Source organism: Saccopteryx bilineata, chromosome 2 (assembly GCF_036850765.1).
Source record: "Saccopteryx bilineata isolate mSacBil1 chromosome 2, mSacBil1_pri_phased_curated, whole genome shotgun sequence".
NCBI lineage: Eukaryota > Metazoa > Chordata > Mammalia > Chiroptera > Emballonuridae > Saccopteryx > Saccopteryx bilineata.
In genome coordinates, this window is record NC_089491.1 from 55,218,173 (window position 1) to 55,232,759 (window position 14,587).

At 34.9% G+C, this 14,587-nt stretch overlaps 1 protein-coding gene across 1 annotated transcript in view; it reads left to right on the forward strand.

The window, feature by feature from the left end:
* The first annotated feature begins 466 nt into the window (after positions 1-466).
* Positions 467-14,587, forward strand: part of ALDH1A1 (aldehyde dehydrogenase 1 family member A1) — a 54,205-nt gene continuing 40,084 nt past the window's right edge. Inside the window, exon 1 of the mRNA XM_066257089.1 lies at positions 467-623. Within this exon, the coding sequence (XP_066113186.1) occupies positions 558-623 (66 nt within the window). The 5' untranslated portion in view covers positions 467-557. The remainder of the gene's footprint in view (positions 624-14,587) is intronic.

The following is a 14,587-nucleotide window of genomic DNA, read 5'->3' on the forward strand; positions in this document are numbered from 1 at the left end:
CCTTACCCCCAAACAGTATCCTTTCTTCCTGCTGGCATTGACCTGAAGATACCTGGCCAGGGTCCTCTCCTGACCAATTTATACTGAGAACAAGTGCCTGATTAAACTCTCAATTTTCAAATTCTCTGATTTCAAATCTGTCAGGAAATGGAAAGTTTCACAGGAGCATAAAGAGCATGAGAAGACAAAAAAATAAATAAATAATAATAATATTAACTGGCCTTAGTGGCCAGAACAGCTGTGCTGCGAACCCTATCACCGGTTTCAACTTTGTAAATTAATTCTTCTGCAAATAGTGCCCTGTCTCCAGATGCGGCTTCCATGCTGGAGCACTGGCTTCTTAAGGATTTAACTTTAAAGTCAAGGGCTTCCTGCACTAGGTGTTACAAATAAGTAGTGTCATTTTCTTTTTGCTCCGAGTTTGTTCATCCAATCACATTCCAGTATGCAAATAAACCTTAGCCCTTGCAGATAAAAAGGAACAAATAAAGCCAAGTGCTCTATCAGAGAACTAAATCGCTGAGCCTGTCACCTGTATTTCAGGAGCTGAACCAGAAATGTCGTCCTCAGGCATGCCAGACTTACCTGTCCCACTCACCAATGTGAAGTTTCAATATACGAAGGTTAGTACAATTTATATTTGCTGCTCTGCCTCAGATTTATAAAAACTACATTTATTTAAAGCATGAAAACATCAATTGAAGTAAACTTGTGTAAAGAGCCTTTTGCAAATGCAAAAATGAAAGGCTTGCAAAATGCAGTTCTGAGTTTAATGTCTTGATCAAATAATAAATTCTAAATCACATCAGAAAACTTTCCATAAATTTATTTCTTAAAAATATTTCTAAGTGAAAGGCATTCTCTTCTGTGTGGAAAGTTCTTGAGTCAAGATTCAGTGGACTTTACTAAGCAGTTCTGTTAACTTCGGCGTAGCCCAGAATGTTGTATGATAAGAGAGCAAATACTCGCTAGAGAAACTGGAAAGAGTCAAACAAGTGGGAAATGATTTTCTTTTCTTAAAGGAGAAACAGCATGCTAAAGTAACATGATCTTTCTATATGTTTAATGAATGTCAAAATCGAAGGACCTAAGTCTGAGTATTGAATAAAACTCCTGTTTCAAAAAATGGACTTGCATTATTTAGCATATTTTGGAAAAGAAAGCATTTTTTTTGTATTTCTTCAGCAAAGTTTGTTGCCCTTGGAGCAGACATATAATTGTTAACTGATAAATATATGGAGAAACAAGAGCAGGAGTCAGATCCAGACTTAAAAAATCCACAGCTAGGGAGAATGAGGAAATGGATCTTGTTTGGGTCCTTTGAGAAACTATGTCTGTTTCACATGTTACATGCCAGCTTTCCTTTCCGAGCCTAGAACTCCCAAACAAATGAAAGAAACAAGCAAACCAAATACCAGTCTAACCAAAATTACTTAAAGTTAGCTATATGTTTTGATGGAGAGAATAAGGTAAGAAAGAAAGTATTTCAACTCAGGCAGAGCCATTTTGCTTTCTAAATCAGTCAATGAAAAAAAATCAAGAGCATTATAATTTAATGATAAAGTAAAAGCTTCACTACTATTGATTTATTTTTATTTCCTTACATGTAACCATGGATGGTTTTGTAACCCTAAGGTCAGTTACATTTTTATTTTCATATGTACAAAAAATGAGGAAGTTGCTCAGCTGACTGGCTCTTTTCCTTAGGAAAGTGCCTACAGAAATCAGATTGTGCCTTTAAGATGGTTGACCAACAGCTATAAAGTGTATTTTCACAAGGTTTTATTAAAAGGGGAGATTTTTTTTTCATTTTATGGAAGCATTTAAAATATAGTGAATCCAAACACACCCTCCAACAATTAACACTTGGCAAAGGTATGCCCAGAAGATAATAAGACTCAAGATTCCAGCCTTCCCAACTTTCTTACTGTAAGCTGGTCATTCACGAGAGATTTCAATTCAAGGCCCATTGAAAAATGTGTTTTATTAAGGTCAAAATCACTGACAATGATTGAATTATGGCACTACTATTATTACCAAGAGTCCTTTTTTTTTCCCCCTTGACACACTGAGAAGATATTTGGTAGTCCGAATATCACATTTTAAAAAATTTGGCTTTGCAGAACCTTGTAGTCTCCTTGTATATGTATGTCAAGAAAGCTTTAATGTGAAATACCCTTGTACTTAATTAAGTTTCACTTAGTAGTTATTAATTAAGCATGTAAGAGACAGTACTAGACAATTGAGAGGATCGTTAAAATCTAACATACAAATACAGATTTAGTGATCATTTAACATAGAAAGTTTTTAAGATCGAAATTTTATATTCTCTTCATTACACAAGAACACCTTTTAAGACACATGACTGACATAAGCGTTCAAAAGAAGGCAAGATTCAAAGAGCAGAATTATCTACCTGCTTTAAAAAAACTTTTCTAGGTAAAAATACCCAATGCAAGTCAGTGAATTTTGATTGCTCACACATCTCTATAAATCTGTTTTGCTTAGATAGCATTTTATTGTCTGATTTATTGGTTAGAGCATTTTTACACTTGGAAGGACACCAGTTATGTATGTAATTAAATCTAAATGGGTGAGCTTTTTCAAATGCCTTTGCATTTACTTTTACTATGCCCTACTGAAGAATTGTATTGGATTTGCACTTGCAAGAGAAGTTGGAAAAATGACAGTTTAATGAACTAAGTTTCCTGGTTGCAAACCAAGTAAACAAGGATTTTAGAGTGTCTGAGGAATCAAATTCTATGGCCAGCCCCTAACCTCAGAGTTACTTTTCTCTTACTATGTTAATGTCCTTCTTTATCATCACCAGAAGTATATTGGTCCTCGGGGCAAGGTGGAGGAAAGAGACAAGCAGGGTTGAGTAACAAAAAATTATTACAGCTATGGTAGAACCACATATTCTCAAGCTTGAGTGTGCTTTTCATCCAAACAAAAGAAGTCATTGTTGCATATCTTTTATGACTTATTCTCTAGCATGGTCTCATTAGTTTTTTTTTTTTTTTTCTTGTTGGGGTGGATAAAACAGAGATCAGAGTTAAGAATTACTTTCTAAAATGATACAAAGGTTTTTAGAATTTAAAACCTCAATAACATCATTATAAATCCACATAACTCGGATCCCATCTCTATCCTCATTTGTCCCCTTTCCAATTCTAAATGAGTCATACTCTGCCAACTCATCCAGTTTATTGAGCCTTTAAAAGAAGAGCTTTATTGAAAGATATGTGATCATTGGACAAACTACATTACCTCTCTCTGCCTCAGTTTATTTATGTGTAAAATGGGCATAATAAAAGTACCGATTTTCTAAGATGGATGAAAGAATTAAAAGAATGTATGCATAAAAAGCACTTGAAATAGTATCTGGGAAGTGACTGATTAGCATTAGCAATCTTACTCCTCTTTATTTTTCTGACTTATTTACAGTTTTCCAGAATCTTCTTTTACTCAACTTTTTTTAGAATTGGTCCTCATTCTCTTCTAGTCTTTTCGTCACTCTTTCTTTCACAGTCATGCTCCACCTGACAAAGATTGCATTGGAGTAGAGTTCCAAAGGTTTATCCAGGATTTCAGGGATCAAGAATTTTCTCTCACAGAATTTGGTGATTTTGTTTTTTATTTCCCCTTCACAACACTGTTTTTTATAAAACAAAACAAAACAAAAACCCAAAAATAAAACAAAAAAAAATAAATTTAAAAAGATAAGCCTTCTCAGACAAGAGTCAACCTCCCAAATCTTAACTTATTAAATAATAATTTGTTCTTGCTAGAAAAGATCTTTATCTTCTAATGACATTTAATAGACACGTATATAATAGGCATACATACACACACACTGCTTTTTATAATGATTTTATTTCCTCATAATAACCTTCTAAGGAGATTACTATTCCTATTTTGTAGTTGAGGAGACTGAGGAACAGAGTGACTAACTAACTTGCCTAAAGTCACACAGCCAGTAAGTAACACAATTAGACCTTGAATGCTAGTAGTCTAAGATCAATATCACTTCTCTAAGATTAATATCACTGCTTTGGGGCATGGAGTTTCTGGAATCCTGTTCTGTTCTCTATTCTGATTTTCACTGGGTCCATTTCTGATTACTAAAGGGGACGTGACCATGAATGAGTCTTTCTAGTCATTGCTCAGCTGTTCTGAGGCCACCAAGAGAAAAAAATAAATGACAATGCTTTCTTTCCCAAACTATGCTAAATTATGTAAACCCATTTGAGGTTTTTGAAACCAGAGCTTTCATCCAGAAGATATATTCTTGATAGAGAAAAGTTATGAATCATTGAATATTATATAATAAGCATCATTATCTCCTTATAAATTCTTGCAACAAATTCAGGCCACATACATTTTTAAATACCCCATCCTCTTCACTCTTTTTCTCTCATTTTTTCTTCCCTTTATTTAATGTCATTGAATTACTGCTCCGTGCTAGGTCTTACGGTACAAGAAGACTAGTATGATTCTTATCTCACAGAGCTTAAATTCTTGGAGGGTGTGTGGGGTGGTATAGGGGAGAAAATAAACAAGTTAATAATTTAGTCACACATGACAAAAGTTAAATGAAGAAAATAGAAAGCTGAGAGGGTATGAGAGGAAGAGCTTCCTTTAATGAGGTTTTAGGGAAGGTCTTTTAAAGAATGTGAGCAGATCATAAGGTGCCCATGGAGAGTGAGGAAGAACAAAGATCCAGAGCTAGCAGCACAGACAAAGAACAGCTTGATATATGTTCAAAGAATTATCAAAAGGCTAATGTGGTCAGAGCAAAGTGAGGAAAGGAGAAAATGGCGGAGATGGGAGTAGGGGCAGTGGCTGCAGTCAGATTGCCTGATGGATTTCATTTAAGGGAAACCACTGTGAGATGCTTAACACAGGGAAGGACTTATGTTCAAAACAAAGCTGATTGTATAGTGGCCTGTTTTCACTTGGGAACTCCTAACTCACTCCGGACTGAAGCAATATTTTGTTTGCCTTGACTTGGAAGCAGTTGAACATATAGCTGGCTGGCTGAAAGGTATAGTGGCTTAACAAGATCAACTCAGCTTTGATTTTCAGCTCTTGGATTTATTTAATGATATGACCTTCGCCAGGCTTCTAATCTCCTTGAGTTTCGGTTGGCCTGTCTGTAACTTGGGAACAATAATGACTACCTTGGAAAGTGGCTGAGAGAATTAAGGTAGGTGAATTGTGAAAAGTGCCCAGGACTTAGTAGCTACTTGGTCTAGGCTCTTTTTAACCCTCTTTTTTCCCAAAATGACTCCTAGAATTCTAAAATGATTTAGTTCCCAATGTAAGTGGAATGAATACTTGAATGGCTATTCACAGTTCAAAACTGCTTTTAGCTATTGTTTTCATTTGCAATTCATAGTTAATCACTGGAGTAGTCTCCCATTTTAAAGCTTAGGTACCTGATCTCAGAGAACTTATGTGACTTGCTCAAGATCATACAGCTCTTAAGAGGCAAAAACATAATAAACTGGATTCTGAATCTTCTCATTTCAGACACAATACTTTTACACAAGATTTTGCTTTTTCCCCCTAAGCAGTAAAAACAGTATGACTTAAATTTCACTGGATTGTTTTATCAAGTGCTTTCTTTACTTTGATTGAGAGAACTGAAATTTGCATGATGAAGGATGAGAAATGATTTGGGCATTAGTTCCCCAAACAGGTGGACCAACAGAGAAGTTACTCTAGAATAGCACTTCTCTTGTTTGCACGTACAAGTGAATCACTTAGGAACTTGTTGAAATACAAATTGATCTTGTAGGCCCCAGGTGAGAAATGATATTCTGCATTTCCAACAGACTTACAGGTTTTACTGATAATGCTCAAGTGGGGTCTGTTAGCTGACAATGGTCTAAAATTTTGGGGTCAACCTTGTAACTTAATCTGCAATAACTACCATTTAGTTCCTTAGGGATCTGACTTCCTGTTTCTGCCAGAAACTCACTCATACTCAGACAGATCAGAAACACTTACCTTTCCCTTCAAAAAGTGTCTGAGTCCAACAGGAATCAGATGATGGCCACAAACCAGTGACAGTATTTACCATTAATTTTCCTCCTGGGAGATAAACATTTATGAATGTAATACTTTAGCTCATCTCTGAGGAATGCAATCCTGACAAATTGCATTTAGTCTGGCACCTGGCTGGCTTCAATAAATCTAATCAACAGAAATTCTAAAGTAAGTTGCACATACCATAAGAGAAGGTATTATCTCCATTTTATAAGGACTTATAGTGCTACAAGTGTTCACAAGATTTCTTTAAAGTGGACTTTACCTAATGAAATTGTTGTGAACTACTTGCCAGGATGAGGGGGCTAAGTGAGAAAAACCCTTAAAGAGTATGAGTAACAACTCATTTGAAGAGCAACAGAAGGATATGAAAATGCCCATAAGCAGCATGGGTAATCTATGAGCTGATATAATACAGCTCAGCATGAAAGAAATCTCATGGGAATATAGGTATGGCTAAAATGATGATACAGTTTTCTCTAACCATCAATTATCTGGCTGGGGATGATGGCGGTTTGGGTTTTCATGATGCGATTATAATTGTGGCAAGATATCAGTAGCAACAGAGACAGAGCTAAGTTCAAAAGAACATGAGCAATAATTACTTTATAATTAACATTTAATTAAAATCTACTACTAATAAGCAAATTAGAAGGGTAGATATTTACATAAACCTTGATTTTATCACACTGAAATATTCTGAGTATGAATGTGAACATATGTGCGTGTGTGTGCGTGTGTGTTTATGCATGTGTGTATGTATCAAAAACTGAAACAAATCGAGGCATTGATTTCAAGGGATATAAAGTGTTGCTATATTTGATTTTTTATATTATAATATGTCTACCTGATATCTTTATTATAATGTTGGAGTTGTTAAAGGAAATTTGTTTGCTGGGAATCTGCACAAATATCACAGGTCTTAAAACTTTGCCAGAACAAATTACCTCCCACCTTAGGTCCTATTGTCTTATTATTTGCACTGCTCTCCCAGTACTTTCTTAGAAGTGGTAGGAATACAAATAACAAACAACTGAACTGAATTAGGTTCTACATTCTGTACTTTCTTTAGAAGGAAGAAGGCTTACACGTATGTGTTGTATTATTGGGTCTTAATAGTGTTAAATATTGAATATGTACAGAACTTTCTGGTGCTTCTATATCTTAGCTTATTATACAGTGTATATATGACATACAAAAATTGTTGACAAGTATTTTTGTCATTTGTGGGGCATAGTGAAGATGTAGCTCAAAATAGAAATGCTTTTCTTCTTCCCAGGGTTGAATAGGCTGAGGAGGGTTTGCAAATAACAAGGGAAAAAAGAAGAGTATACTGTCACTGAAGTCCAACTGCAATATAAAACAGAAATGAAAAGAAAATGGTATTTGTCCTACTTTTGTTTTGGTCACTTACCATTTTGTTTTCATTCCTTTTACTTGCAGTTAGATATTTTCCTCCCATCTGTAATTTCCTACTTAATTTCCATTCAGATTCCTTTTACTCTGAGTCTCAACATTTTGCTTTGTTTCCTCAGGTTTGGGTTGAAAGTAGTTGCCAGAGATCTAGTTTTGATTGTTTCAAATGTTTAACATCTCCACCTGACTTTTGTTCAGTCTCTTATTATTCAACCTGCATTTCATTTTTCTGCCCCCTTCCAAAGTTGTGTTTTATTTTGTTTTTTTCTTTTGTGCCTGAAGCTGAGAAAAGGTTTACACATTTACAACACTCATCACTCCATGTGCAGTGACCAGGGCTCTCAGGTTTGGAAACTCACACAGGTGATATAAAAAGAGGAATCATGTCACCTTTCTCACCCTTGGCATATCTTAAAATAAATACTTTGTGTGTTTAAAATGTGATCAGTTAAATCTCTCTGCCACCAAGAAAGCACTGGCTTTCCTAATAGGATCCAGAGCCACTGGCCCAGTTCCAGTCCCTCACATTCAGAGATAATGTGACTTCCAGGTCTGGGTGAAAAAGATGAAGAAATTAAGAAAAGAAAAATACTCAGAGACACAGACAACAGCATGGGGACTTTCCAGAAGGGAAAGGGGTCTGGAGGAGGTAGAAGAGGGGAAGGGGGTTAATGGTGAGAGAAGGAGACTTGACTTGGAGTGGTGAACACACAACACAATATACGGATGCTATATTAAAGAATTTTGAACCTGAATTGTGTATCTTTTTATTAAACAATATACTCCAATAAAAATCAATTAAAAAATAAAACAGAAAAAATGTGAATATAGGTCACCCTGAGTATCTGCTGGAAGAAGTCAGGGGCTCTCTCTTTTTTCAGAAAACAGGTTCCTAAACCTTATATCAACAAATAAGGCTAATAGGTGTTATTTCACCTATTAGTCAAAGTTGGCTTGCTCAAAACCAGACAAGACCAGAAATGTTTTTAAGAAAGAACTTATCAATTTAGAATTGTAGCTTTATACTGAACACTTTAAGACATAATAACCTTTACTTGGAAAGACTTTTTTTTTTTAATCATGACCTGGGCAGTAAAATGCATTCAGATAACAGCTACTTTTTTTAATCAAAGGTCATATGATGCATCTCTTAAAATCTGACATATCAAAATTTAAAGAGTAAAATCAATTTTTAAGTTGTCTCAACATTGCTATTGATTGTTTCCCTATATAAGAAGCACTTGAAGTCCACGGGACACATAGACATCTATAAGTTCCAATCAATACCTTGAACTTCAAGTTGAGATCTACTATATATGCATGTGTGTGTATAATTCAAAATTATCCTGAGTCCAAAATTCAAAATTAGACCATAGTTAATAAAATGGTTAAATAAGACCCAAGAATATATTATTTTTCTAAACTTTTATAGCCTGACCCCATTTCCTCTGAACTTACTAACAGCAAATAGAAAATGGAAAAACAAAAACAAAAGAAGGGAAATGACAGAGCATTTCAATAGGCCTAACTAGGTGTCATAATTATTATAATAAACATTTGTTAGCCTACAGTTGTTCATATACAGTAGCTTTCCCTGATCCATGGTTTTGCTTCTTGCAATTTGTTACCCTCAGTCAACTGCATTCAAAAATATTAAATAGAAAATTCCAGAAATAAACAATTTACAAGGGTTAAATTTTGTGCCATTCTGAGTAGCTGACCTGCTCTGTCCCAATCAGACTGCAAATCATCCCTTTGTCCAGTGTTTCCATTCCGTGTACACTCCCCACCGATTAGTCACATAGTAGTCACTGGGTTTTCAGATTGACTGTCATGGTATCACAGTGCTTGTGTTTAAATAATCCTTATTTTACTTAATAATGCCACATTCACGTCAGGTTTATTACAGTATATTGTTACAATTATTCTTTTGTAATATTACATGTTGTTTCTGATTTCTTATTATGCCTAATATAAATTAAACTTTATCACAGGTATGCATGTATAGAAAAAAATAGAGCCTATATAGGGTTTGGTACTCCCCACAGTTTTGAGCATCCATTGGGGGTCCTGGAAAGTATCCCCTGCAGATAAGTGGAGCTACTGTAACCATTTTATATAACCACAGGAAAAATTATTCAAAAACATTTGGTCTCACAGTTAGATGGAAACAAATGTCAAATATAAAGCCAATAAAGTGAAAATTTTAAAATAATTTCTCCACATCACAGAGGCAGGAAAAGGAAAACACAATTCTTGATATTTACAGCAAACTTGTTCATGTCATTATTTGTGCTGAGTTCTCTTTTTATACTACACATCCTCTGTTTGGGACTCTATGTATAGAATTCAGAATTTTCAGACTGTAGTACTATGTGACTGTACTCTAAAGCCTCATGATCTCAACCTGGAATGTTAAAATGATTTTGACTAACATCTGGATTCTGTTTGCTCTATTTTAAATTTGTTTGGGAATATTAAAATCACCTTTCCTAAAACCATTTATTTGATCTTGTTACTTCCTATTATATTCAGAAAAGAGTCCAAACTTCCCACTCTGGGGATCAAGAGCCACCACAAACTGGTTTCATTGTCTTCATCAGAATTTATCTATGACTTGTATCCACAGGAACTCTGTTTAGGGCTGCACATTTCACTGTGTTACAAATATCTCAACAGTGTTCCCTCCCTCTGCTCACTGTTCTTCTTTCCCACCAATCCAATCCTATCCTTCAAGGATTCATTTTTCTAGCCCATGCCCCTCTCTTCCATGAGTTCAGCTCTGTAATTTATTAACTAAAGCACTGCTTTGGTGATTTTACTCCACAACCTTTAATTCTTTACTGGCTGATCTTGATATAAAAAAACTCTCTTAAATTATAAACCCCTTGAGAATGGGAGTTATGGCTCACTCATATCTCATTTTCCCACAGTACACTCCAAATAACGAGACAGGTGTTTACTCATTATTTGACAAATATTTTTCTATTTGGACTATGTAAATACAAACTCCAATTCAAACAAAAGTTGAGTTCACAGTGCTTGGGTATATAAAAGGTTAAAACTGAATAATGAGAGCAGTTGCTGGTAAGTTGGGATCATCTATGACAGATCTTATCCATTGCCTGAAGGCTGCCAGATAAACCTGTCTCCTTGTTTTAGGTTAATGCTCATTTACAAAAACATTTACTGACTTTAATTTGAAAGGGGAATTTTATATACAGCTTAGATACAAGAGTCTGATCATGAAATTAGACGGTAAATGCATGTTCTAATGGTTCTTTCTCACCAAAATAGATTATATGAAGGCAGTAAAATAAGCTGTAATACATCAAGAGCATATTATTGAGAATTTGAAACTTCAAATTCCCATAGACCTAGATGAACTTAAATAAGAGCTACAAATTTTCACCTGTAAACAAAAATCTGAAAATGTCTTTATAAAGAAACTTAAAGAGAGTTTATTCAGCTAACAATTTGCAAATGGGAAACATAGTCTTTGGTATGAACTGAGAATATGTTCCAAAATGGTGGAGATAAGGCCAGGTTTCTAAAGGTAAAATTTGCAAGGAGCTGATGATCAAAGAGATGGGTTGCTAGGGAACTTCAATCATGTGTTTGCTGATTGGTGGGGCCTACTGGACTTTCAATGGTTGGCTGACTCAGTGATGGAGCAAGTGAAGTTGTGAGGTTAGAATAATGGGTAATACATGATTAAGCATTTATCAAGTCCTAGTTCAGCCCCAGCCTGTCTTTGATCACACCATTACAGTGCAAGGAGTATTATTTAACAACGAAGCAAGGAGTACAATTTATCAAACAGTACAATCAGTACAGCGGTAGGTGGTGGGATGGGAGTGGGAGGGGGTACGAGAAGAGGGGAGGGACATGGCTTCGCAGCCAATTCCAGAGCCCAAAAGGGCAAAGTTATGCTGTCCAAGCAGCTGCAGAGCACAAGCTGTAAAAAAAAATCCAAATTTGGGACTACAATTATGATATTAAAGTTCTTTTAAGTGCTCACACCACATTCCTAACAAAATATAATTAAATCTTCATCTAGTTTTTATTTGATTTTTGGTGAAATTATACTGTTGAGAGGTGAATTCTGGGTATATCTCTGACAAGGTAAAACTTGTGCTTTCTTAGTTTAAAAGCTATAAAGTCTAAAGTGGTAATATTATCTTTAGGGCTGAAAAAAGGGAGAATTAGAAATCTGTGACTGAATCTGATGTAAATTTTGCAAATCTGGCTGAAAATTCTAGGGCAAATGCCCTGATGTTTAGTTTTTTGTTTGGAATTAGGTGAGCTGATATGTAGATTCTAAGTTTAATAAAAAGCAGATTATAATATGTAATTTCATAATAGGTACTAAAATTATTCTATATATTCAGAAAAGAGAAAAATGAGGTTTGTGAAATCTTCAGGAGTTGATGGCATTTTAAGGACAGTTTGAGGAATGAGTAGAAGAAATTAGCAAAACTCCATCTGAGGAACAACATGAATAAAAGATGTGGAGCAGAAAGACATGGTGTTTGAGACAGTAGCATGAGGCTGAAACAAAGGTAAACTGAGGAAATACATAATAGGACAAAAGGCTGGAAAAGCCAGATCATAAATCACCTTATTATCATGCTAAGGAATTTGTGAATTTGTGAACCACCTAAGTGTTCTGAGGAGGGGACAAAACTTAAACTAGGTTGATTTAGGGAGATTATACCAACAGGGTGAAATTTAAATGTCAGTTAGGCAGAGGTGGGTGGCAGGAAGAACAAGGAGAGGTTCTTTATGATGGTATAGAACAAAGTCATACAAAAGGGTAACTGGGATTGTGTTTCTCATTAACAAGAGAGAGAAAGTGTGTGTGTGTGTGTGTGTGTGTGTGTGTGTGTGTGTGTGTGTAAGAGAGAGAGAGAGAGAGAGAGAGAGAGCGCATGAGCAAACTATAGAACTTTAGTTTGAGATAAGAGCAGCATAAAGCTAGAGACAACAGGGAGCTGAATTTGGGACACATTGATTAAGGTGTTTCTCAGCCATCTCTTGGTTAGAAAAATACAAAGCTAAGGGCTCAGGATGCATGAAAGAAATACTCTTTAAGAGAAATTACAAGATTCTTTAAAATGTGTGTATGATAACTAGAATGCTGATTCATACCCCTCAGAGAAATAGGAATTTTCTTGATACATCTCTTTTCTGTACCTCCATATGCCTATCTTTGTACACCTAGTCTGTTCATCTGATCTGCTCTGTACGCCCTGCCCCCTATGTGTACATGCTCACATCATTTTCCTGTCAATTCCAGGTTAACATTACAATTCTTTTGAACTGCTCCAGGTACATAGATCGATGCTCTTTTGTCATATAAATAATCGTATTAATGTGAATTGGCTTCTCCTCCCCCCCACCCCAATTTTTAGCAAATCACAAATACCATAGTGTACCTTTGTGCAAAATATTATAAGTCTTAGTAATGTGTAGTTGCTGGATTGTAGGCTCTTTAATTCAATTTTAGGTTATTTATTCAAGAATACTGAGGTTAAAAATTACATTGGGGCTGGGATTGTGTTGAACACTGAGGATAAACCAGCATACCAGACACACAGTCTTTGCTCTACCTTATAGCACTTACAGCCTAAGAGGGAAGGCTTACATTTAAAATGATTTTTTAAAAATGTAACATACTTTATGATAGAAATATAAGGAAACATGCAAATATTTTTGAGAACAGGCTGTCTAAATGTTCTCCTAAACCACAGAATGTAAAATTAATTATACTTAAGCAGTCGGTGATATATGATAAATTCATTTTATTAATTTAACAAGATTTTATGCTATAGTATAAACCCTGCACAATGGAATAGCTAGATTAGTGCAAACTAATAGAATTTAAAAGATTACTTTTATTCAAATATACACAATATAATTAAACTAAAAATGTTTAATTATGATAGCTGCCACTGGAAAGTTTTTAATACTATGCAATTTCTATTTAGTATAACAACTTATTTAAAACTTGGAGGGCTGTGTGTGAAGACATTTTCCATCAGGGTTATACTCTTAATAGCATATCTTTAAATACTGAGTAAGGAGAGGTATCTGAATGAAGATATATAAGTCCAGTGCCTTGGTCATCCTTCACGCAAAACTACATATATTGACTACCTGTGATTTAAAATTAAACTAGTTCATGTTGTAAAAATTATCTAACAGTAAGTTGCATTACATACCATGCAACAGTGTATTTAGGATTATTTTATCATTTCAACAATAAATAAGAAAAAGGAGAACAAAACAAGAAAAAATGAGATGAAAGGAGAGAGAAGACATTCTAGCTTTTTTCTAAAACAGAACATAACCTAATTTTCACAAAAGGAGTACTTTGTATTAGAATTTCATCAAATATTTTTATTCTAGTAAAAAGTGAATGAGATATTAAAATTCCAGTAGGCTCTATAATGAGATGCAAATTTGGAGCTGTAAAAGTTGAAACTCGAGCTTTTTAAATGACATATTAACACTTTTTAAATATTTTGATTCTTTTATTGTGAATACAGAACAAAATTCCATATTTTCTAGACCCCTCAGTTGTTGTTTTTTCCAGATGTTTGTCTTTTTCCCATAGATACCACTGAGGAATCAAGTACTTAATCTCATCTGTGGACATATGCACTTTATATATTCTGAAAAAAAAATGACTCTAGCTAATTTTTTCTAAGTAAACTTTGTTTAAGTCCCTCCACGCAAACTACATACCTTTAAAACAGTAAATAAAGTATCAAGAAACAGTCACTTGTGATAGCAAATCAGCGGTAGCCCAAAATGAGTGTCTTCAGAGTCTGAGTTGGAAAATAGAGACAATGACTCATAAAGATCAAGCGCACCAAAACCTCTGCTTTTGCCACAAATTCATGGTTATTTCAAATAAAATTATTTTCTTCTACATTGTTTTCCTCAGTCGGTATTTTCTAGTATTGAAATGACTTCGTACCTTAGTGTAGTTTAAAAGTACAGTTTATTTTAGTGCGTGTGCGTGTGTCTGTGTATGTGTGTATGAAACATCTTAAACAGACAAATCTTGTAGGAATCCCTAAAGGAAGTAAGATTGCAACACTGGGCTCAC